Below are 26,345 nucleotides of genomic sequence, written 5' to 3' on the forward strand. Positions count from 1 at the left end.
GAGATCGTGACCTGGCTGAAGTCGGACGCTTAACCGACTGCGCCACCCAGGCGCCCCTCCATTTCATTATTATGAAGCACATGCCAAGTAGGTCAGCGCCCGGTCCCTTTGATTCCACTTCGAGCCATTCAAAAGTGACCCTGCCTTCCTTCTGAGACCTCCTTATATTTAGGGCTCTAATAATTCTTAACCAAGGGATACATGCCAGTCTTCTTTCTATGGCTTTTAATTTAACTTCCTTTATCTTGTGCTCAGTAAGTGGCCCCCCGACCCTACATCGTATCAGGTGGTGGGGAGAGGGGGTGCGAAGAAAGCTTAACACAGCGTTTACCTTCAAGAATTTACAATCTAGGTGGGACTTCTCTACCTTACCAGGTAGAAAAATATTATCGTATTAAGAAACGTCGACTAAAATTCCTCTCTGGAAAGGAACAGGGTTTGTTTAGAATTGTACCTTAGTTTAAATGTTAGCGGGCAGGGGTGCCTGGGTGGCTCGGTAGGTTAAGCGTCCGACTGCTGCTCAGGTCATGATGTCACAGCTCGTGGGTCTGAGCCCCACGCTGGGCTCTGTGCTGACAGCTCGGAGCCTGGAGCCTGCTTCAGACTCTGTGTCTCCGTCTCCCTCTTTGCCTCTTCCCCACTCATGCTCTGGCTCTCTCTCTCTCTCTCTCTCTCTCTCTCTTTCAAAAATAAATAAACACTAAAAAAAATTTTTTTTTAATGTTAGCGGGTAGGAGGTGACACCCCTCCCCCAAAGAATTCAGCTGTGGGTTAGAGGATTCTGTGCAAGAAAGGGGACAGATGTGGCTTGTGCAGACAGAGGAAGAGAAAAAGAAGGTCTGAGCCTGTCAAATGGTGGAAAAACCCACCTGGTTCATGATGGAATCCGTTCCCTGTGACCTTTCAGATCTTCAGCAGAGGACTCACACCCACAAAATCTTGGTGTAGGCTTTTGGCTGTGTGTGTGTGTGTGTGTGTGTGCGTGTGTGTGTGTGGAAACTGCTGAAGGCATTGAACCTTGCACCCAGGACAGCCCAGACCACAGCAAGCGGAGCCATACGAGCAAGTCTTTCGTTGTACGAGGAAGTTATCACCTGACATTGTAGGAATCATGGGCAGCCTGACAGCATTCTGTCCGTATCGATCCAAATTGCTAAGGGCCGGGAGTACCTGACATTTAGTTTCCATACAAGCATCCGTATCACGAGAGAATAGTACCAAACAGAGGAGCACCACGTGCAAGGACGCCTGCTAGACAGAGAGAGAAACGAAGTCATAAGCCGACAACAGGATGGGGCTGAAGTGTCGGTGGCCAGCGAAGGGACTCCGGTGGACGTGAGATCAAACCCATCGTCTTGTCCTTCCAATCCACCAGCAGGAATCTACCGAGAATGTACTGTGTGCCAAGTCCTAGGACACCAGCAAAAGAGGGAAAGAAGTGGCCTCTGAGGGGCTAGCAGCTGGCGGGGGAGTGGAGGCTGGCGGAAGGAGGCGACAGCTGTGCACCTCGTGCTGTGCTCCAGGCACTGCTCTGGGCACCTTCTACAAAGATTTCCTTGGCTCGTCAGAGCGACTGTGCGAACTGGATATTGTCGTGCTCGCTTTGCAGTCGAGGAGACTGAGGCCCCAGAAGTTATGAACAGCCTCTCCGAGATCACAGAGCTATCAGGTGGTAGGTCCAGAATTCGAATCCCCCTGTCTGGTTCCAAATGACCTCACTGAAAGTGATCTGCACCGCAAAGACAATGGCACAACTCGGGTTCTAAGACACACGGCCTGAGTCAAGGTGCCGCAGAGTCGCGGGGCAGGGAACAAGGAGAGCTGGGACAGGTCAGGGAAACCGACACAGAGGAGGTAGCATTGGCCTGGGCGTCAACACTGGGCAGGCCCGGCAGGCAGCCGAGGGTGCGGCGGGAGGAAGGGGAGAGGGCACACCACAGGGCACGAGACGGGGCGGGTGTTGGAGGGAGGGTGTTGAGGGCATGGGCACCTCCCAGGGCTTTCCTCGCGGGGTCCCACCGCCACAGGAGAAAACACAAGACTGTGAAGTCCACAGTTCTCATCCTGCCCAGCTCCGCCATCAACCTCTCTGTGGCTCTGGGCACACCTGTCTGAATCGCAGTTCCCTCAACGTAAAAATGACTGGGTCGGGTGAGATGATGCTCCAGCTCCTCTAATATTCAAAACCTCTATGGAGCTGTCGCTTAAATCCTCGAACAGGTTCACATTACTTTGCATTCAAAGACTAGGAGAAGAATCCGGGCTGTGAAATCTCAGGATGACGGCCAGCTTGCCTCTCAGATCTGGCTGGATGGGCAGAAGCTGGTCGGTTATGTTATGGGACAAGGACAGCAGATGACGTTCATCCTCACGGCTCCCTGGAAAAAAAACAGGGCTGGCGTTGTTACGTGCTCTGGCCCAGTCATTTGTTCTTCAAGTAACTGTTGTCTTAGCAGGTCCCCAACATACACGAGGGAAGAAGGGAAAGGAAGTCGTCTCACGATAGTCAGACTCGCTGTCACGATTTTCTGGGCCGCCTCCATGGACCCCCGGAACATGGTGGCGCTTGGCTGCTGTCTCTGCTTCTTAGCTTAGGATTTGGGGCACTTCTCCATGCCCCTGGGGTTGGCGACATAAGCCCTGAGTAATCATTCTTTCTTTGTGCTGTCTCAGACACACATGCACCCACACACACGCGCCCCACCTGCGAAGAGGCTTCTCAGTGACCACAAGCCATTCAGAGGGGGACCGCTCGCAGGAAGTTCCAACCACAGTGGTGTCTCCATGCTTAAATCTTAGGCTTGATATTAATCCAGGAGCCTTACAGCCACTCTCTGCTTGCACCCTGGCTCTTTGATCAGGTCACATGGCACGCCTGGAGTTGGTAACTGGCAGGGTGAAAGCTTCTTCAGTCTGGGGGAGAGGGTCGATAATCAAGAGGGTCAACTGCTTACAAAGCCAGTTCAGTGAGATTCCTTGGGATGCCTTGATGTGTGAAAGGCCTAGGAAGCAAAAGGAGGAATCTTTTCAAACCCAGGAGGCAACCTCTGGTGAGCCATCAGGCTGAAGGCCCACTTGGATCTTGCCTTTTGTCGATGCCCTGAGACTTTAGCCTGTAGCTTTGGCCAACTCTGTGAATGTCACAGGTCAACTGTGCGAGTGGCGCTTGCAGGGACTCTGCTCCTCTACAACCCACCTATTCCTTCATCTCAACACCTCCCCCCCTCCCCAGTCCACCCCAAGTTCAACAACAAGCAGGCCGATTCTACAATCATCCTTATAAACTACCCTGACACATTAATGCCAACACCTGCTCTTATGCTATAGCTGGCCCTTCAATCCCACGGGTTTGAACTGGGTGGATCCACTTATATACAGGTTGATTTTTATTTTTTTTACAAATACAGTACGGTACTGGAAATAGATCTTCTCTTCCTTACGATTGTCTCAACATTTTCTTCACCTTTCTTTACTGTAAGAGAACGGCATCTAATACATATAATACATCAACTCTCTGTGTTACCAGGAAGGTTTCTGGTTAACAGTAGGTTACAAACAGTTAAGTTTTGGGGGAATCAAAAGTCACACATGGATTTTCAACTGTGTCAGGGGGCCGGTACTTCTAACCCCCCCAGGCTGTTCAAGGGTCAACTGTGTTTAGAGCCTTAATGCTGTTACTTTACTTAAAATCCTGGTGCTTCAGGTAATGAACCCACTGTTCATTACCCTGGGGTAACTCGCCTCAAGCCCATAAGCCTCTCTGACTCTCCCCGAAGTCTGTCTTCAACACTCAGCCACATTTGTACCCCTAGACCGATCTCTAGTATTCGAGGGTCTCCATGCCTGCTTCCTTCCGCACAAAAGGGGAGTAATGAGAACCTCCCAGGGCTATTGTGAAGGCTGTATCTATTAATACACATGATGCCCTAAAAATAAAGCCTGGCTCATCGTCCGTTACTACCTCAGTAAGCTAAATGTCTTGTTTGCTGGGACTCAGGTCTCTTTCGCTCTTTTCCAAGGTACCGCTCCTGGCTCAGAAGGATTTGGTGAAGTGGGTAAAGGAGAGAAAGCATTAAAAAAAAAGGGGGGGGGGTGCTCTGTGACTTTGAGCCTGCTGACTGCCACTCAAGGGCTCATGTTAAGCCTGGGGATCGCTGAGAGGAAAACGTACATGCTTTTCTTTCAGTTCGGGTCCAGTGGCCTCAGTAAAGTTATTTGCATGGAAGGACCATCATAGCGCCATCGTGTTCATTTTTAAGAGACAGAAATTGGTCGTTCTTCCTCCCAGCGTCTCATGACAATTGTGTGGGGGTGTGGGGGTGTGGGGACAGTGGGCAGTACCCATGTGTTCATTCAACCAACATGGATGCAGGACGCATGAGATTTAACACTAGGGAAACGGGAAGAGAGGTTGACCTGGGACAAAGATGAGTCTGATTTGAGCCATGTGGCCCTCAAGGTGCCCATCAGGCACTTGAGCGGAAAAATCTTCACGGAAAGGAGGAAAATGGAGTGTGGAGAGAGGAATAAGGATAAGAGGACAGGTAGGGAATCTTGGGTGATCTGAAGCCGCTGTCTGCAACCATCAGAGTGGACGTCTCCCCCGAGAATAGAGAACGAGAACATGAGGCTTGGTCTCCCCACTTCCGGGAAGGACGTTTTTAAACTCGCAGTACTGTTGAGATTGCCCTTTGACCTTTTTTTTCAGAACTAAGACCCTGGGGACTGTATGTCGGGCTGTCCTCAGGGGCCGTCATTGGTGTCATCCTGGTGCTCAAAGTAGCAGTGCTGCTGTTGAGAAGAAGAGGTAGGTGTCTGACAGTGAAGAGACTCATATCAGATTCTGCGGTAAGCAGGGACGGCTCTCCACAAGCAAAGATCCGCTTGCACCCCTTAGCACGCTTTTCTCCACAAAGCACCTTTGCGATAACTAAATACACATAGCCTGGGGCCTTGCTCAGCTCGGTCGAAATCAGCACGTCTTTTTTTTTTTTTTTTTTAATGTGTATTTATTTACTTGGGGGGCGGGGCCGAGAGAGAGGGAGTGAGAGAATCCCCAGCAGCCCCAGTGCTGTCAGCACAGAGCCCAGCTTGGGGCCTGATCCCATGACCCTGGTATCACGACCTGAGCCCAGATCAAGAGTCGGACGCACTGAGCCTCCCGGGTGCCCCGTGATTCCACACACGTCTTGATCCCCTATGTTGGGCTACGGGAATGGAAAGAGGGATGAGCCACAGGTGTCTAGCGCGGGAGGCCTTGCACAGATCGTTCTCATTCCGTATGCCTCGCTCTGGTGTAGACGTATATACAGGATGCTGAAGGGGTCCCGAGGCTTGACAATGTTCACCAGACGCAGAATCCAGGGGACTCCTGGATTTCATTCAAGAAACGTTAGAATTACTGACTAATAAAAAGGCACTCACCCAAGGGTTGAAACCGTTCTATAATTTCTTTTTATTCCCGCAATATCCTCTGCAAATCGTTTCTACGTGACTCAGCATCGGGGTAACAGACGCAGAGAGAGGCTACGTGACTTGTGCGAGTTCACCCAGCCTGTTAATGAGAGACCAGAACTGACACCCACCCTCCAGGGCGTGTGCCACGGGGAAGGTCCACGGGTCACCGGAAGGCAGCGGAGGGAATGCTCTTTACTAAGATTTGTGCACAAATTCTGCCTCACCCTGGAAAACGGTACCATTTGCGAGTTGCTTAAGGCCGGACCAAATGATACGGAAGGTCACCCGGGATAGCTCTGAAGGCCCCATTACTTCCTTGCAGGTTAAGTACCTAGAGGTAGGGTCTCTTGGCCTCCCCTCCAAGTCGTCCCCTGATTCCACATCGAGGAGCAATGCGCTCGGCCCCACTCGCCTCACCCGCCCACACCGCAGTCCCACAGGTCCAGTTTCCCGGGCTGGCCGTCCCGTGGTGAGGACGGGACTTGATTTTCACGCCACGAAGCTGATGGCTGGTCTTATTTGCCAAGTAGATCGGTCACGTGCGACCTTCTCAAAAAAGCCCTTACCACAGCACCCTGAGTCGGGTTGGCTTGCATGAAAAAAGTCAAGATCACAGCCCAGCCGCCTACTTTTGTCTCATTTCCTCCATCTAAGAGTTAGCTGGGGAGGGGTTGGGGTGGGGTGATTCAGACAGAAACCATGATGAGAGCCCAAGGGGATGGGGCAAGGCACCCACATTTGGCCTAGATAAGAAGGAAACCGTGAGATACCAGGATTGAGGACCCTGAGATTAACACGAATGCCGTCACCTCCGAGATGCCGCCCGACTCTGAAGCTCTGCAAAGGGTCTCCCTAGCAATTTCATGCCCAGAATTCACTGCTCCAACACACGGGGTTGGGCACTGGCCAAACTTACATTCACACGCAGACTCGGCCGCTGACGGGCTGGGTAACGGAATCAGTGAGGTCTCCCCTGCAAAACAGGGGTGAAGTTATGTAAGGTGCGGTGTTGTGGGGGTCCAGGAGTCCATACGCCCAAAACACCGAATACGGGGGTGTCCACGGAGAGACGGTGGGACACGGACAGATGCACGACAGATGGACAGATACATACACACTAGACAAGTCTCATAAGGGAGTGAATTCAAACACCAGTGGTTTAAGTCCTATCACCAGCAGATGTGGCACGGGCCGCATCTGGGAACAGCACTTGGGACAAGCCCATGAAGCCTGGGTAACAAAGGACAACTTTGTCCTTCAGGCCACGGCTGGAAAGGATGTTAGACATTCTCCATCCGAATTTTACGGTTAACGTAAGAGAAGAGACCCAATTCGGTGGCAGGTGCTGTCCAATGCCACTCAGCTAGTGAAGAGTAGGGAGTAGCTACCCTCATTCTAAGGCCACGATGAACATTTTCATTCGGTCCCAGGGCCTCCCTGACTGAGCTGAGTTGAGCTGGCTCCCAAAACCTGCTCTGGAGCTAGGAAGGACACTGTGCAACCCAACGATCTTGAACGATCAGTGTTTCTCTCGGACGCGGCGTTTCAGCCTCCCTTCTTCCATCTGTCTGAGCGTTCGGGGCTGTCCCCACAATCACCCGTTTCGGCCAGAAGCTGACCCAAAGAGTCGAAGTCCCTCAAGACGGGTGTCTGTTCTCCCACGGACTGAGCACAGGCCAGGGCAGGCGCGGCTAACTTTGCAAACACTCTAACAGACCCAACCTGTGCCCCCCTCTCATGACCCGGTCTGTCACCCCCAAGCCCAGCCTCCGTTCTGCACACGCGCATTCACGCACACTCGGCAGCCAGTATCAATCCTGGCCAAACAGTAAAGCCGGAACCACTAGGCACTCCGCGCACGCCCCCCACCCGCGGACACAAGCACACCCTACGCGGACGTTCTTTGAGAGCTTTGAGCTTCCCCTTCTGCTCCAAGGATCATATATTCTCATGCGGCACCTTCTAGCACCTTCACCGCATACATACATTTTCGGCCTTCCCCTTCCAAATAAAAGCGTACCGCTCCTCGGTGCTATTCCCTCAGGGACTGGCTCCTCATTTTTTTTAAGAAGATCAATTGACTGGCGTTAAAATAAGTCCAACCTAAAGACCCTGTGTGATTTCCTCTGGGTCAAGCCTCCATTGCTTCTGCCTGGACTTGGCAAGAGTCCCCAAATTAGCCTCCATGCTTTAGTCTGGCACTTTCACCACGCTTCTCACCGCTGCACGGAGCGCATAAAGAACACCAGAGAACAGGGGCGCCCCGGGGGGCTCAGTCGGTTGAGCATCCTCGGCTCAGCTCAGGACTTCCGGTTTGTGAGTTCGAGCCCCGGGTCGGGCTATGTGCTAACAGCTCAGAGCCTGGAGCTTGCTTCGGATTCTGTGTCCCCGCCCCCCCTTCTCTCTGCCCCTCCGATGCCCGTGCTCTGTCTCTCAGGCTGCAGGTATGAGACATGCCTGTAATTGCACAGGGTTGGTCTGGAAGGATATATGTCGAACTTAAAAGCAATCGTTTCTGGAAATGAAATTGCCTTGGTTGGGGTGGGGGGGACGAGGGATGTACTTTTGACCTCATGCAATTTTAATTTTTGTAGTGAGAACGAATTATTTTCATAATTTAAAAAGACGAAATTCGAAAACTGGTTAACTGTTACAGTGTCCTGCAATGAATTAAATTCCGGAGACCCTAGGCTCTGAGCAAAGTTTCCGGGTGGTGGGTGTTCGAATGACGCTGTCCCTTTATTTTCCGATCAGTCCCGGGGGATCATCCGTCTGGTGCCCCCTTCCTCTACACACGCACAAAGTGTCCCAGAAACAGAAGGTTGAGTGAGAAAGCTGAGCCAAGCACCGTGCCACAAGTGGGAGAATACGCAAGCATCGTAAGCCCCGTCCTCAAAGCACTTAGAATCCCGGGAGGAGACCAGATACGCACATTAAACAACAGAGATTAAAATAATTGAATGGCATTCCAATTCCATGTAACACATACTGGGAATTTTCTATGGACCAGGCCCTGTTCTAAATACTTGACAGATAACATCTCATGGGACCGTCACAACAGCCCTGTGGGGGAAGATACTTCAGTCCCATTTCTCAGAGAAATAGAAACAGAGAGATCAAGTAACCAACCTCATGTCATGTGACACATATACAGGGGGTTTGGGACTTGGTGTTTGTTCCTTTGGTACTCCTGGGGAAGGGGGGGGGGTATGAGGTGGGGGGGTAAAGACCACGTAGGTCTGAGTGGAGTTCTCTGGGTAGGCCACAGAGAGATAACCACTGTGATTTCTTTTCCCCAGGTAAAGCAAATCATTACCAGCCAACCACAGAAGCAAAAAGCCTTACTATCTATGCCCAAGTCCAGAAATCAGGTGTAAGTTCTAGACTTTCTTTGTCCGGGGTGGGCCTGTCGTGTTTCCGTGGGATTCCTGGCCAGTCTGTCTTGCGTGCCTGACGTTCATGGTTCTCCATGGGTTCCAGAGCAGAGGAAATTAGGGAAGCAGAAGTCAAGAACAAGAGCTCTCCAAAAAGGCATTAAACTTCAATGTCCGATGGGGCTATTTATTATTTGAAATGATGAAAACACTGGGTAACCTGGGCATCTGTGTCTTCATAGGGGAAGAACGAGGAAGCAAGAAACCTACGATAGACGACTCCTCTAGCTGTGGGTCCCTGTTACCTAACTCGCCCTTCTCAAGAGACAGGGGGGCAGGCCTGAGGACAGAGGGAAGGTTTGGAGAGGCTGTGGTATGATGTGTTGGTCTGATGCAAGTGTAGGAGTTTGCAAAGCACCATAGAGACAGGGAAGGAGGAGTTGAGGATTCTGGCTGGACAGATGGCTAGTCATGATAAAGTCAGGATGCAGCTATGTTAGAAGTTAGAGGGAGGCGAACGGAATACAGTTAGCCAGGAAGATATTCTAGTTTTTCAGACGTGAAGGCAATGCTAGGTGATGTACAAGGCAGAATCTGTCATGCAGAGGAAGCAAATTCTGGAGTAAAGGGCATGAAGGTGAAGACAGCTTTAACACCTTGGAAAATTGCATCAGATGGGAAGGCATTTCTGATAACCAGGGATGGGCTCTTGGACGAAGCTCTTATTTCTGCTGCCCCCTGGTGGCCTGGAGGGTTTAATACATAGGCCATCACTATGTCTGACAGCCAAGTTCCATTTGAAAATGGGAGACCTGGGGCACCTGGGTGGCTCAGTCGGTTGGGCGTCCTCCGTTGGCTCAGGTCATGATCTCATTGTTCATGAGTTTGAGCCCTAGCATTGGGCTCTGTGCTGACAGCTCAGAGCCTGGAGCCTGCTTGGAATTCTGTGTTTCCTTCTCTGTCTCTGCCCCTCCCCTGCGCATGCTCTGTCTGTCTTTCTCTCTCTCAAAAATAAATAAACAAACAAACATTAAAAATAGGAGAGTCCTGGAGCACCTGGGTGGTTCAGTCGGTTAAACTTCTCACTCTTGGTTTCGTCACAGGTCATGATCTCACGGTTTGTGGGTTCAAGCCCCACATCGGGCTCTGTGCTGACTGCACAGAGCCTGCTTAGGATTCTCTCTCTCCCTCTCTCTCTGCCCCTCCCCTGCTTGCTCTCTCTTTCTCTCCAAATAAATAAACTGAAAATATGTGTGTGTGTGTATATATGTATATATGTATAGGAGAGTCCCAGGAGCAACCTCTCCCTTGCATTTACATGCTTAGATGGCCAGCGTCAACTTTAGCCTTCCCTGCCCACTCCGTCTGATGCTGCTGGCGTCTGTCTTCTTACTGTCAGGTATGACACGTATACGAAGTGTGACTGTCGGCTCAGCGAATTACCCCATTGTGGAGTCTAGTAAAGCAAACCCTCCCGCCTTGCTTTTCTCCAACAATTTTTTGACTCTTCCCGACCCTTTGTCCTGACACGTGTATTTCAGAATCAGCTTCTCAAGTATCACAAAAGGGGGGAAAAACCCAGTAGGATTGCATTGAATCTACACATCCATTTGAGGAGAAATTACGTCTTTCAGTATCGAGTGCTGTATTACCGTATTAACTACCACCCAGATCAGGGAACAGAACATTGCCAGCAACGCCCACAAGACCTCCTAGTGCCCACCCCCTCGTCTCTAGTCTCTCTCCCCGCGCCAAACATATCGCTATCCTGACTTCTAAAAATATGCTTTAGCTCTCTCTCTCTTCCTTTAACTTTATAAAAATGGAGTCCTGCCGTATTTTTCCTCTTGGGCCTGTTTTTGGTTTTGTTCTGGGCTTTTTGGGTTTTTTGCTCGGTATTACTTTCACGAGATTCGTATGTCTTTGTGCTCGGTATATAATATGTTCGTTTTCATCGCTTCATTTATAGAATATCAGCGTACGGATATACTAGAGTTTACCTAGTTGACGATTGATGGACATTTGGGTTATTTCCAGTTTGAGACTATTATAAAAATTCCAGCCATGAACATTCATATGTGTGTCTCTTGGTAGATACGTGCAGATATTTGTGTTTGGTATGTACCTAGAAGTAGAATTGCTGAATCATAGAGGATGCATATCCTCAAATTGGCTGCATAAGGCCAAACTTTTTTTGCAAAGTGAGTGCACCAATTTTCTTTTAGGCCAGCTATGCCTTCTAATCAAAACTGGGTGTTATTGGCCTTCAAAAAAATTGTTTTCATGTTTATTCATTTTTGAGAGAGAGAGAGGCACAGAGCACGAGCAGGGGAGGGGCAGAGAGAGAGGGAGACACAGAATCCGAAGCAGGCTCCAGGCTCTGCAGTGTCAGCCCAGAACCCAGCGTGGGGCTCGAACTCACGAACTGTGAGATCACGACCGGAGCCGAAGTCAAACGCTTAACTGGCCGAGCCAGCCAGGCGCCCCTGGCCTTTTAAATTTTGGTCATTGGGTGTGTCTTTTTATAGCTTTATTTTAAATTTCCCTAATTATTAAGGAAGCTGAACAACACTTCTTATGTTTATTGGCCATATTAATATCGTCTTTCTTGAAGTGCCTGTTAAATCTCTTACCCATTTTCCTTTGAACTTCAGGCTTTTTAGAATGGATTCGTGTAAGTTCTTTAAATATTTTTAGCTTTTTGGCAGTTACATGTTAGCAGATACCTTCACCCATTCTGTGGCTTGCCTTTGCAATTTCTCGGTGATACCTTCTGATAAAGAAAAGTTGTTAACTTTAGTGTAGAACAATTCAGTAGCCTCTTCCTTCATAGATGGAGCTTTGTGTCCTGTTGGAGAAATCTTTTTCTCTCCTCCCGGGTAATGAAGATATTCTCTGTCATTCTAAAGACCCTACGGCTCATCTTTCACATTGTATCTGTTATGTACCTGAAAATGAGTTTTGAAGTATGGAGTGAAATGGGTCAGGTTTCGTTTTTCTCCAAATGGATATCCTATCAACCACGTTTTGAAAAGATTGCCCTTGTCCCCATCCCACTACCAACCACCCCCCCCCACCCCCCCGCCCAGTGCTACCTTCATCACAAATCAAGGCTCCACATAGTGAGGATCAATTTTTTTTATTATTATTCTCTTTTTGCTCCATTGGCTTGTTCATTTGTGCTTGTGCCTGGACCATACTGTCTTTACAAACCGGTCATTACAGATTCATTCTAAGTTTGATATCTGGTAAAATGTCTTCTCCCTTGTTCTTGTTCTCCCTCAAGAGGTTCTTGGCCATTTTTGGTCCTCGGCATTTTCATAGATACTTTAGATTCAGTTTGTCAAGTTCCACCTAGAAATCCTGCTGGAATTTTAATCAGAACTGCACTGATCACTTGAGGAGACCATACGTGTTTGTAACATTGATTCTTTCCATTCGCAAAATAATATATCCTTTCCATTGTGTCAATCTTTTTTAATTTCTCTAAACGAAGTGTTGTAGTTTTTGCAAGAGGACTTTTCCATCATAGTTTATTACTTGGCGTTGGAACAGTTGATATTTTGAATATTGTCATCTTTTTAAAAATCTTTAGTTTCTGTATATTATTGGTACATAGAAATACAATTCATTTTTATATTTTAACCTTATATTTGCAGCATTGCTAAACTTAAAATTCTAGCCATTTGTCTCTAGATGACTTGGGTTTCCTCTGTACACAACTATACCACCTGTAAAAAAAAAAATACAGTTTATTTCATTTTCAAATCACGTAACTTCTCTTCCTTCTTGCTTTACTGGCTGAGGTGCCTTGTCCAGTATGGAATGGAAGTGTTAATAGAAGGGTCCTTGGATGGTCCCAAACTCACAAGGGACACTTTCAATATCTGACCATTAAATATGGTTTTTGCCGAAGGTTCTTACAGCTGCCGTTCTATCTAATTGAGAATGTTTTCTTCTACGGCTGGTTTGCTAAGGAATCGATGTTGAATTTTATCAACATTCTGCATCTATTGATACGATCTTATGGATTTTTTAATTTTTATTTCTGAAGCGTTTTTGATTATTTTATTTTATTTTTAAAATTTTATTTACATCCAAGTTAGTTAACATATAATCTAATAATCGTTTCAGGAGCAGAAGTTAGTGATTCGTCGCTTACATACAACACCCAGTGCTCACCCCAGCAAGTGCCCTCTTTTAATGCCCATCCCCCATCTAGCCCATCCCCCCACCCAACACCCTGCCAGCAACCCTTAGTTTGTTCTCTGTACTTAAGAATCTCTTAGGGTTTGCCTCTCTTTCTGTTTTTATCTTATTTTTCCTTCCCTTCCCCAATGTTCTTCTGTTTCATTTCTTAGATTCCACATATGAGTGAAATCATATGATATTTGTCTTTCTCTGACTGACTTATTTCACTTAACATAATCATTCTAGTTCCATCCATGTTGTTGCAAATGGCATGATTTCATTCTTTTTGATCACTAAGTAATATTCCATTGTGGGTATATATATATATATATATCCCCGTGGAGATATATATATATATATATATATATATATATATATATCTCACATCTTCTTTCTCCATTCATCAGTCAAGGGACATTTGGGCTCTTTCCACAATTTGGTTATTGTTGATAGCGCTGCCATAAACATTGAGGGGCATGTGCCTCTTCAAATCAGCATTTTTGTAGCCTTTGGATAAATACCTACTAGTGCAGTTGCCGGGTTGTAGGGTCGCTCTATTTATCTCACGAGCCACACTGATTTGTAAAGACTATCCCGCTTTTGCAGTCCCGGAATAGAAGCAATGTAGTCTGCTCCTTTTAAAATACTTCTGGGTTTTATTTCGTTAATATTTTCTTAAGAGGGTGCTGTCGGTGTCCTGTTTAGGTTTCCGAGGGGAATTGGCCTGCAATTTTCCTTTCTTGTAACTGCCTGGTGAGGTTTTGACACCAAGATTATGAGTGGGAGCTGAATTTCTTACAGCGTAAGAAATGTCTACGGACTTGGTGGCTTAAACCAGAAAAAGCTATTCTCCAGTCGTGGAGGCCAGAAGTCCAAGTTGAAGGTGCTGACAGGGCCACGCTCCCTCTGAAACTTACTTTTCCTCTTCTAGCTTCTGGTGACCCTGGGCATCTTTGGCACTGGTTGGCTTGTAGCTACAGAACTCTAATTTCTGCCTCCCTCTCTGTGTCTCTGGGTTTTCTCCGTCCCTGTCTCTTCAGAGGATGGTCCTAAATCCAGTGAGGAGCGTAATCCAGTAATCCAGTAATCCAGCTTGACCTGAGTTTGAAATCCTTACTTTAATTACCTCTGCAAGGACCCTATTCCAAATAAGGTCACATTTAGAGATTCTGGATGGACCTGACTTTTTTGGTGGGGGGTGGGGGTCACAGTTCAACCCACCACATGGTGTATGTCCTTTGGGCAGGATAAATATTATCGTTCCCCTTAAATTTTCGGCAGGGTTCCCGGGTGAAGCTCTCTGAGCCAGGAGTTCCTTTGAGGAAGGGTTCTTTTAAATTATATTTTTATTATTCCGTTCTCCTCCCCTTTTAGTAATGAAGCAATTTTTTTTTCTGTTCTTTAGTTGCTACCCTAGAAATGATAAAATACATCCTTGACTCACCAAAGTCTAATATTTAGTCTCTTCCTGGACAAGACTTCATCTTCGTTTGAAGTTCCCCTTCTGATTTATGTTTTTTGATTTTTTTTTTTAAAGTTTATTTATTTTCAGAGAGAGAGAGAGAGAGACGGGGTGAGTGGGGGAGGGGCAGAGGGAGGGGGGAGAAGAGAGAATCCTGCACTATTAGCGCTGAGCCCAGTGCAGGGTTCGAACCCACAAACCTGTGAGACCTTGACCTGAGCCAAACACAAGAGCTGGGCGCTCAACCAATGGAGTCACCCAGGTGCCCCTTGGCCATTATGTAATTTCATGTACTTTTTAAACATAAGAGACATATTGTTTTACACATCAACATGTATGTACACTTCCCTAGGTGTTTACAATTTTCTTTGTTCATATTTCCAATGCCTGTATGATATCATATAAAGACTAATTATGTGGACAATGAGGAAATATGAACATCTGCCTTGTTCTTATTTGCAATGGCGGTATGTTCCCATGATAAAGACCAGGGTACCGGGGAAAATTATCTAACACACGTCTACTGTCTGCTAGGGAACTCTCTAGGTCTTACCAGGACTGCTGCCTTGCACAGCTCATGGGGACACTGCTCACAAAGACTATGTGAGAATAACACCCCTGGAGTTTCTTGTAGATCATGCTTCCTGGCCTCATGCCCTAACTGAAGACACCAAGATACCAAAATGCACTAAGTCGTTACAACTATGTTTAAAATAATTCCGTAAATCCAGCTTAAAATCCTGAAGGGAAATCTAGCAACGTGCTAATAGCCATGTTGTGTCAAAGTGGTAAGACTATAGACAGTTTCCTTTACGCTTCTTTTCTCGTTTCCCAAACTTCTTTTTTTTTTTTTTTCATTTTTAAATGTTTTATTTATTTTTGAGAGTGAGAGCGCGAGCAGGGGAGGGGCAGAGAGAGGGGAACAGAAGATCTGGGGGAGGCTGGGTGGCTCAGTCGGTTAAGCGGCCGACTTCGGCTCAGGTCATGATCTCACAGTTCGTGAGTTCGAGCCCCGCGTCAGGCTCTGTGCCGACAGCTCGGAGCCTGGAGCCCGCTTCGGATTCTGTGTTTCCCTGTCTCTCTGCCCCTCCCCTGCTCACCCTTTCTCTCTGTCTCTGAAAATTGTATAACATTAAAAAAAAATTTAAAAAAAAAAAAGGTCTGAAATGGGCTCTGTGCTGACAGCAGCAAGCCTGACACGAGGCTCAAACACACGAACCATGATGTCATGATCTGAGCTGATGTCGGACGCTCAACCAACTGAGCCACCCAGGCAGCCCCTCTCCTTTCCCAGACTTCTTAACTTCTCCCCTGTGCCTCTAAGTCGGTGGGACTCCTGGCTTTGATACTTCATGCACGTGCACGTAGGAAAGTGTGAAGTCTTTCTGAGCCTTAGCGTCCCCATCGGTGACGTGTCACTACGAGATTTAACAGAGTGCATGTGAACCCGATGTGGCATCTGCAGAAAAGTTCGTAAACTGGCACCTCTGGATATGTGTGCCTATTGTTAAGTTCAGTACTTGGACGGGAAAGAGAAGTCTCGGGAAACCGTGTCAGAGGAAGGAATAGTACAAACAGCAGTGTGGGAAGGGATGAGCTCTGTGTGCTGTAGGTGACAGGAGCGAGACAGATCTTATGAAGACCCCGTTCCCTCCAGCTGCCCTGGTGGGAGCCACGGCGATGCCAGTTCACCATAAGGAAGACTTTTAAGACATCTGGGAGGAGCTCATGGTGACGTGGGCTGCCTCACCAGACCGTGAGCTCCGCAGTGTCGCCTGGGGCGTCCAAGCAAAGCCCCGAGAGCTGAATTCAGGGAATTTGGAGGGACCTTTCCACCAGGGAAGGTGGCTGGGCCAATGGACTCTGAGGGGCTTTCTAGCTCAAAGCTTCTGGACCTTGGGCTTCTCCATGGGGCGGATCTGGTGGAATCCACTGCCCGGCTGATTTCCTGCTTTCTTTGCTTCTCTTCTAGTCCATTCAGAAGAAACCCGATGCCCCGTCAGCTCAGGACCCCTGCACCACCATTTATGTCGCTGCCACAGAACCTGTCACAGAGCCTGTCCAGGTGAGGAAGCGGTCTGGGCCTCCTCTCTGCAGGGAGGGAAGAGGCCGTCTCCTGAAGTGGAGAAGGCAGGCCCTGGCACGTGGGTCACCAGGAGCCTCTGTGGCTGCGGGACTTCCAGGAGACCCCTCCTGGATGCTCACTTGGGGACACAGCTCTCTCTGTTCCCTAGTGTTTCCCTGAGGGTTGTCCAAGAACCCCATCGGCATCGGCATACATGTATTTGCTAAAAATTCATTTTCCGGGGGCTTTCTACCGGGTCAATCAGAATGTCCACACTGAGTGACCAGGCATCTCTACATTAAACAGCAACCTCCCCAGGTGGTCCCAGAGCACTTTGACATTTGGGATTTGCATCTTGCATCCAGGAGTCCGGCTGCAGAACAGAATCACGGGGGCGGGGGTAGGAGGGTGGGGAAGCTTTGTTAAAAGGCTCGGGCCGAGGCTCCATCCAGTCCCATCTCACCAGAAGGTCTCAGAGTGGCACTCTGCCTGGCGTGAGCCCAGAGGACCCTGTGGCGTGTGGCCCAGACTGAGCCTCGCCGGCTCCCCCCACTGCAAAATGACCATGGATTAAACTGGCTTGATGGGAACTATGCCTTTTCCTAAATGGACAGAAATTTTGGGCTGAAATCTTGGCTCTATATTAAATAAAGCATTTTCTGAGACAATTGAGGATCAAAAGGCCACAGAAATGCTTCCATTCGCCCCCTGCCTCAAAGCTCCCACAGCCGGACAGACACCCGGAAATGCCTGGGAAGATGCCCCGTCTGCATCGGGACTCTATTCTGAGGACGCTATCCTATCCAATGGGGAAAGTGAACACAAGGATCTGGCTTTAAAAAGTTTTAAGAAAGAATACAGATTTTTAAAGAAGTTTTCTTCATCGAAGCAGTCTGTTATATTTCACATTTTACAGCAACCCCCCCCCCCCCCCGAATTCTTCCATTCTTGTCTTTCTTTCTCTGCCTCTCGAGTGCACTTGACCTAGAAGATGTCTTTGCCCCAAGTCCTTGTCTCCTCTCCCTTCCTGTGGGCTGCAATCTTTCCTTCTCCCCTTGGGTCTCATTAACCCTTTCTAAACCTCAGTAAATCAGAACATCTTGGCTTCCCCAAACCGTGACCCGCGTCCAACCTAGAGCAGAGCCAATGGTTTTCCTTCTAAGGCAGGGGCAGGACACAGAGCAAAGGGGGACATCTCTCCTGGTCCTCCCGGTGGTGATTGTTGATTGTGTGCGCACACCCGGGAGGGAGCTGGCGCCCCGGGGCGGAGGGGACGCTGGCAGTGGGGGACCCGAGTGCTGTCCCGGCAGGTCCCCACGCCCCCTGATACCTGAGACCCTCTCCTTTTACTAAGCAGCGCGGTTTCCGTTTGCAGCCTGTGAAGCCAGTGCCTGAACCCACAGACTTCTGTTTTGCCCTCAGGAACCAAAGTCCATCACGGTCTACGCCAGCGTGACACTGCCGGAGAGCTGACCCCAGAGACTCAGTGAAGGGACTTTCCGCAGCAACGTGGAGGGGCCCGGATAAGCACCGCGCGTGGCCCCAGGTCCCAAGCTCCCCGCGACGCTGTGCACATCTGCCTTCTTCTCAGATCGACGCCCTGGTGATGCTTCTTCCACAGCCACCCGTGGGATGGACGAGGGACAGAGGCTTTCCAAGCACTCAGCCTGCTCCTCGGGGCTCAGGCCCGGAACAGAGACCTACTTGGTGCAGCTTTCCAGCTCTGTGGTGTAGCAGACGGAATGAGTCACGTGGGTCCTGTGAGCTCAGTCCTCCAGGAGTCTTGCCCCTTGCCCGGACCGGACGATAAGAGCCAAAGGCGGGAAGCTGGGGCCCCCAGTGCCTCCCAGGCAGCTGCCCACCAGCCACGAAGCCTGGGACAGCTCACGTGCCTATGCCTGGTCCTGGGAGCCGACCCCGCTCCCCACGTAGCCCCGATCAGGGCCCTGTGCCTCACTTTCTCCCTCTGGACGGGCAGTGAAGGGTGAACTCCTTATTGTAGGTAGAACACTCTGGGATTATTCAATGAAAGAAGCTAATAGAGTCAGTACTTTATTTGCAAAACCCGGAAGCTGAAGGGTCAATAAACCGACAGCAAGACTGTGAAGTCTCTGAGCTTTGAATAATGGAAGGAAAATCACCTAAGAGTCTCAAAAAATTACAGGGTATTTAAATATAATATTATAGAACATATAAATATATATACTTATATATGTGATATTTAAGTATTTAAGAACTCTGAAAAAACGTTCCATGCAGATGGCATTAGGTTTAAAGGAACGTGATGAGACTTGGCGATGACACCGTTACAGAGGAATTCAGAATTATCAGAAGTGGCCCCAGGCTGATCTTTCACTTCTCCAAATGATTTTTGAATCCCTGTTTCTCTGTTGACTCCATTGAACAGCAGTGTTGAGCCTCAGCAGAGACCCTCTCGCCACGTTCTGAACCCATTTTATACCCACAGGGTCCTTACCAGGCACCTGTGCCCCACCCCTCCTCACGCTACATTTATCCCGAAGTGGAAAGTGAACATATTGTGACCCGACAGCTGCAAGTAATTCCACGCTTCCTGACTTCAATTGCAGGCCAGAGACAGAAAGTGTCTCTTTCAGTAAAGTCCTATTTTCTTCCTCTTCTTGCTCTCAGACAGGCCTTCTTCAGTTTAAGCTCTTTTTTTCTGATAGGTTCTTCTATGACTTTAGTGAACGTGGGTTAGGAAATCACCAGCAATCTCACAACCATATGACGAGGGTCACCGACTGTTCAGCTCAAGGACGCTGAGTGCCAGGGGCACTGCTCTCGTCCTGATGGAACTAGACCCCGACTCCGCCACCCCCTCCCCTGCCTCAGTTGGACTCAGCGACCCAATACTGCCGGTGCCCCGTCTGCACCAGGGTGACCTCCTCCTTGTCTCTTCCTTTCTTGTTTCTAGTTCAGAGTTGGGGACTGAGTGGCCAGTTCTAGGTCACACGCCCATGTCCTACCTCCAAGGGAGACTGGGAATTGAGTATCTGGAACGTTCCATTTTCGTAGTGCTTGGTGGGCTCTCCCTCTTAGGAGTTAGGAATTCTGCAAACGCAAGCAGTGGGATTCAATTCTGGGAAGGCAGAAAAAGAAAACAAAGTTCTCTACACCACCCTGGTATAAACTGAGGCTCGTTAGCTGTCTATTCTCCAAAACTAAGGGAGCTACTATCAAGGATTTGTAAACTCTGAGGTTATGAGCACTCGGTCCTTTACTACGACTCACATTGTTCTAGCAGATCGGTTCCCAACACCTGGGTTTTTCCCGTGGCCGAACCCCGGAAGGAAGGAAGGAAGGAACCCAGGAAGGAACCCAGGAAGGAAGGAAACAAAGTGGGGAAGAAGAGACTATCCCCTCAAAATTCCCAGGCCTGGGCTCAAGACCTCACTGAGGAGGATGGCCGTGTCGTGCGGACCTTCAGGCCGACCTTCGAATGACATTTGACGTCCTGTTCTGCACCATCCAGGCTCCGGGTTCGAGCAGGAAAGCAGAGAGCCCTCAGCTCACACCCTTCCCCGAAGGCACTGTTGCTGGGCTGGAGCGTTCCTTTTCCTCAGGCCTAAAGACGAAAAAAGTCCAGTTTCCCCGTGTTTCTTCCCTCGTGTCTTCTTTTGACTGAGCGTATCTGAATTCTGGAGAACTCAAGAGGAACAGACCATTCTCGGGCTTAAGGGACTGGTGGTGCTCTACAATTCGGGCCGGTGTGGTCCCAGGCCTGTCCAGGACACTCAGTCTGGCCACGCGCGCCGATGTGCTGGTAAGGGGTGCATATGGGGGCTGAAGGACCACGATTACAGTAAGTTACGTCTCTTCCTGAGTTGTTGTTTCTACCTCCTGGAAATGAATAAAATTCAGACAATCCATCAAGGAACGTGCACTTTTGTCTCGTGTCACCTCAAGGATTCATAACGTAGCAGTATGGCAAGACACGTTCCACAGACTTGTGTCTCTAAAGCTATGAAGCGCTGAGGGTGTCTCATTTGGTTTGATGGGGTGGGGAGCTGTCTCTTTCCTAGGGTGTGGGCAAGGGTTTTAGCTCAAGGTAGGAGCCACCCTCCCACAGAGACGAGAGCTGTGTGGGCCCACACCTGCTCGTGTTCCCAAGGTGAAATAAATATCCGAGTTCCCTGGGGAGCTTCAAAAATATATACTGATGCCCAGACCCTATCTCAAACTCAAACGAAATCTGGGTTCAGATCCACAGAACCACCTCCTTAGAACCAGAAAGGATTTTGTGATGAGTTCCCCACAACAGCCACAAGGGGGAGACGTAGCAATACAGTCCACCCCACACCGCTTCTGGTTTAAAGGATCAGGACTGAGTCACAGACTCAGAAGCTGTGGCCGAATCCTCATCGGTTCCCAACACTTGCGGGCTGGAGGGAGAGCTGACCCCTTCTGTTAGAGATAAGGAAGCCCATCGTGAACTGACGGCCAGCGCTAGTCAAGGTTCGCTGCAGTTAGTTTCTGTCACAGAAGACTCCTAATTTTATTCAACGCTACTCTCATTCAACAGAGTTATTAAGTTTCTGCTAAGTGTTAGAACTTGTCATCTAGGGGGAGATACAAAGGACACAGACAATCGCAGCATCATGATAGGTAGAGGAGCACATGATGCTCTGGGATCCATGGGACGATAAAGGAGATACTGTTAGTAATTACAACGGGGCAATGGTTGGGCAAACCAGAATGTGTTAGTCACCTTAATGACAGGGGAAGAAAGGGATGCTCAGGAAGCTCATAGGAGGTGCGCCAGACTCGGAGGGAGGAGTGAGGAGAGTAGGCTTATTTTAGATAAAAAGTCTGAAGGAACAATGAAAATGTAGAAAATTTCCAGCCAAAGATGAAACACTGCAGCTCAGAATTAAAAAAAAAAAAAAAAAAAAAAAAGAATCAAGATATCAGAGTTACCTTTACTGCAGTCACACTTTGGAGTTGAGAATTAGATGAGAGGGGGAAAAAAGCATAATTTATGCAAATATTTATGCAAATAGTCAACACTAAATATGTGCAATTGTTCTGCAAAATTTATACTCCTGCTGACAGTACATTAAAGTTCCTTCTTTCCCCTTTCCTCAATAGCAATTGATATAGCCGATTTTCTTGGCCAGTCACATATGTGATACAACACAGTTGGGTGTGGTTTTTTTTTAGTGTTTATTTATATTGAGAAAGTGCGTATGTATAAGACAGTCGGGGAGGGGCAGAGAGAGAGAGAGGACAGAGAGAATCCCAAGCAGGTCACGGGACTCAATCTCATGACTGTGGGATCATGAACTGAGCCAAAATCAAGAGTCAAATGCTTTCTGGCTCTTGATCTCGGCTCAGGTCACGGTCTCATGGTTTGTGAGTTCAAGCTCCTTGTCGGGCTCTGTGCTGATGGTGAGGAGTCTGCTTGGGATTCTCTCTCTTTCTCTCTCTGCCACTCATTCTCTCTCTCTCTCTCTCTCAAAATAAATGAACTTAAAAAAAAACTTTTTAAAAAATTAAAAATAAAGAGTCAGACATTTAACCAACTGAGCCATCTAGGTGCCCCATAACACCGTTGTTTTAATGTTCATTAAAATTATGTTTAATTTTTAGACATGAGTTTATGTCTCTTTGTAGATTAAAACCTCTTTGAAAATGTTTTTAAACTATTTTTCCAGTTCACCATTATAATAAAAATCAATTTGTCATCCAACATATTAATATTTCAAAAAATCACAAGGTATTAATTAGTTAAGTGCCCTTTAAAATTTTTTTTAATGTTTATTTTTGAGAGAGAGGCACAGACTGAGCGGAGGAGGGGCACGGAGAGAGGGAGACACAGCATCAGAAGCAGGCTCCAGGCTCCGAGCTGTCAGCACAGAGCCCAATGCGGGCCTGGAACTCACCAACCGTGATCATGACCTGAACCGAAGGCAGACACTTAACTGCCTGAGCCACCCACGTGCCCCAGTTAAGTGCCCTTTTAAATCTCAAACATTCCTTGGCTTAGATGATAAGTTATATGATTATTCTAGAAATAGGAGAGTCAAGAATTGTCCAGTAGAGTTCAGTGTGAAGATCATTCCAGCCTACTGAGAGAAATAAATGCTACTATTTCATTTTGTTAGGCAGTAGGGATATCAATACCAATTAATTCTTTTTTAAAAAATTTTTTTAACTTTTATTTATTATTGAGAGACAGAGAGAGACAGAGTGTGAGCATGGGAGGGGCAGAAAGAGAGAGGCAGACGCAGAATTTGAAGCAGGCTCCAGGCTCTGAGCTGTCAGCACAGAGCCCGACGGGGGTCTCGAACTCACAAACCGCCACATCATGACCTGAGCTGGAGTCAGCTGCTTAACCCACCGAGCCACCCAGTTGCCCCAATACTAATTAATTCTTATTACTGATAGAAAAATACAGCTTTGTATACGTTTCTTCAAATGCAACGTGTAATCACTAACAGAACCGATTTGTTTCAGGATTTAGGCCACGCTATTAAGGCAATACAATGTATTGGCAAGAGAAAGAACTTTGCAGTAGAAGCAGTGACTTCTGGCTGACCGGTTTGTGGATGTAAAGCAGGTAGCTCCTCCAAGAAGAAACTAGAAGGAAACAGTGCAGTGAGCTGGCCCAGACGCACCCTCATGACCGTGTTAAGTGGCCAGGTTAATTTGAATAAAAAGAAACACTGGCCATCCTTCCGGCAAATTCCAATTGTATTTCAAGCGATTTTTGTTTCATGAATGCAAGTGCTGTGTTGTTACGTGCCTAAAAGTTTTTGATCACTTTTAAGCAGATTGTGTGTGCCTTTTATCAGACCACACGCTACAGTGTGCTTTTTTTTTCCTTTTTGGAGAAAGAGAGAGACAGAGCACAAGATGGGGAGGGACAGAGAGAGAGGGGTAGGCGCAGAGAGAGAGCGAGACACCGAGTCCGAAGCAGGCTCCAGGCTCTGAGCTGTCAGCACAGAGCCCGACCCGGGGCTCAAACTCACGAACTGTGAGATCATGACCTGAGCTGAAGTCGGAGGCTGAACCGACTGAGCCACCCAGGTGCCCCGCCACTGTTTTCTAATATCGTCTTAGCCCATTCGGGCTGCTGTGACAAAATACTGTAAACTAGGTGGCTTATAAACAACAGAAATTGCTCTCTCGTGGTTCTGGAGGGAAGAAAGTGCCAGATCACGGTGCCAGCAGATTTGGTGCAGGGAGGACTAGATTCCTGGTGTGAATGGCTGTCTTCGCACCATGTCCTCACATGGCGGAAGGGGGAGGACGCTCTCTGGGGCCATTTTTATAAGGGCACAATCCCACTCATGAGGGCTCCATTCAAATCACTTTCCACACCACCCCCCCCCCCAACTTCCCACCTGATAGCATCACATTGGCGGTTAGATTTCAACATATGGATGGTAGGGGGACATGAACATTCATCCACAGCCGCCATTTTCGGTACACATAAGCCAGGAGCATTGCAAGAGTTTCGGTGCTTCCGTATCCCTGCCAACACGTGATATGGCGAGTCAGGTTTCTCCAGAGAAACAGAACCAATTGGATATATACACGTATAGCCAGAATGGGGTTTATCCTAAGGATTTGGCTCATGTGATGATGGAGCCTGAAAAGTCTTACAGCCTGCTGTCTGCCAGTCGAAGAGGCGGGAAAGTTGGTGCTGTAACTTCCAGAGTCCAGGAGCACCGATGTGCAATCCCCAGGCAGAGGGCAGGAGGCCGATGACTCCGCCTTACTCCGTGGACTGATTCACGTGCTAACCTCCCCCAGGAACACCCTCCCAACACACTCAGAAGTTGTGTTTTACCAGCCCTCTGGGCATCCTGTGGCCCGGTCAGGTTGACACATGAAATTAACCAGCACAGTGATTTTTTTTTTCATTTTACCCATTTTAAAGGATGTATAGAAGTACCTTACTGTGGTTTGATTTGATTTCCCTGATGGCTAATGACGTTGAGCATCTTTTCACGTACCTGTGGGCCATCTGTGTGTCTTCTTTAGAAAAATGTCTATTCAGATCTTCTGCCCATTTTCTTTAAATTTTTTTTTAACATTTATTCATTTTTTTGAGAGACAGAGTGTGAGTGGCAGAGTGGGAGGGGCAGAGAGAGAGGGAGACACAGAATCCAAAGCAAGCTCCAGGCTCGGAACTGACAGCACACAGCCTGACGCGGGGCTCAGACTCACGGACCGTGAGATCATGACCTAGGCTGAAGTCAGATGCTTAACCAACTGAGCCACCCAGGCACCCCTGCCCATTTTTAATTGGATTTTTTTTTTTTTTTGCTATGGAGTTATATGAATTCTTTATGTATTTGGATATTAACATCTTATCCGACGTATAATTTGCAAATATTCTCTCCAATTCAACAGGTTGCCTTTGCCTTTTGCTGGTGGTTTCCTTTGCTGCACAGAAGCTTTTTAGTTAAATGTAGTCCCGTTTGTTTGTTTTTGCTTTGTTGCCTTTGATTTTGGTACCGGATTCAAAAAACTCATCACCAAGACCTATGTCAGGAAGCTCACCGCCTGTTTTCTGGGAGTTTTGTGGTTTCAGGTCTTCCATTCAAGTCTTTAACTTATTTTGAGTTCATTTTTGTCTATGGTGTAAGATAGGGACCAGTTTCACTTTCTGCATGTGAATATCCAGTTTTCCCAGAAAACTTCAATGAATGGAATATCTCCCATTCATTGAAGAGACCATCCTTTTCCATTGTATGTTCTTGGCTCCTTTGTTATAAATTAACTGACCGTATATGTATAGGTTAATTCCTGATTTTATTCACTTGAGCCCTCTCTCTTTTTTTATTGGTGAGAGTAGCTAAAAGCTGGCCTTTCAATTTTGTTTATCTTTTCAAAGAGCCAACTCCGGATTTCATTGATCTTGTCTATTGTCTTTTTCATCCTCATTTCATTTATTTCTGCTCTAACCTGTGTTATTTCCTTCCTTCCACTAACTTTGGGCATCACTCGGTCTTCTTTTTCTAGTTCCTTGAGGTGGAAAGTTATTTATCTGGGACTTGTCTTGCTTTTTTTTGAGATAGGCATTTATGGCTATGAGCTTTCCACTTAGAACTGCTTTTGCTACGTCTCACAAATTTTGGTATATTTCCATTCTAATTCATCATCAGGTATTTAAAAAATTTCTTTTGGTTTCTTCTTTGACCCATTAGTTGTTCAGCAACATGTTTAATCTCCACATATTTGAGAATTTTCTAGTTTTCTTCGCATAATTTCTAGTTTCATACCATTGTGGTCAGAAAAGGTGGTTGGTATGAATTCAATTCTCTTTTAATTTATTAAGAACTGTTTTGTGGCCTAACATATGACCTATTCTGGAACATGTTCCACGTGCACTGGAGAAGAATGCATATTCTGCTCCTTTTGGATGGAATGTTCTGTGTATCTGCTAAGTCCATTTGGACTAATGGGTAATTTAAGGCTGAGCTTTGCCTATCATTTTCTTTCTTTAAAAAAATTTGTTTAATGTATATTTATTTTTGAGACAGAGAGAGAGACAGAACATGAGCGGGGGAGGGGCAGAGAGAGAGGGAGACACAGAATCCAAAGCAGATTCCAGGCTCTGAGCTGTCAGCACAGAGCCCGACGCAGGGCTCGAACCCACGGACCGTGAGATCATGACCTGAGCTGAAGTCGGCCGCTTAACCGACTGAGCCACCCAGACGCCCCCCCGCCCCCCATCATTTTCTGTCTGGATGATCTATGCATTGATGTAAATGGGGTATTAAAGTCTCCTACTGTTACTGTTTTGTTGTCAATTTTTTCTTTT

The 26,345-nt window shown here is 47.6% G+C and overlaps 1 protein-coding gene across 1 annotated transcript in view; it reads left to right on the top strand.

Moving 5' to 3' along the window:
• The window catches only part of SLAMF1 (signaling lymphocytic activation molecule family member 1), a 36,098-nt gene extending 15,629 nt beyond the window's left edge, over window positions 1-20,469 (top strand). The window contains exons 4-7 of the mRNA XM_049634684.1: window positions 4,709-4,807; window positions 8,757-8,830; window positions 16,457-16,549; window positions 17,972-20,469. Of these exons, the coding sequence (XP_049490641.1) occupies window positions 4,709-4,807; window positions 8,757-8,830; window positions 16,457-16,549; window positions 17,972-18,022 (317 nt within the window). The 3' untranslated portion in view covers window positions 18,023-20,469. The remainder of the gene's footprint in view (window positions 1-4,708; window positions 4,808-8,756; window positions 8,831-16,456; window positions 16,550-17,971) is intronic.
• The last annotated feature ends 5,876 nt before the right edge of the window (window positions 20,470-26,345 follow it).

This window comes from Panthera uncia, chromosome F1, assembly GCF_023721935.1.
Source record: "Panthera uncia isolate 11264 chromosome F1, Puncia_PCG_1.0, whole genome shotgun sequence".
NCBI classification, from domain to species: Eukaryota; Metazoa; Chordata; class Mammalia; order Carnivora; family Felidae; genus Panthera; species Panthera uncia.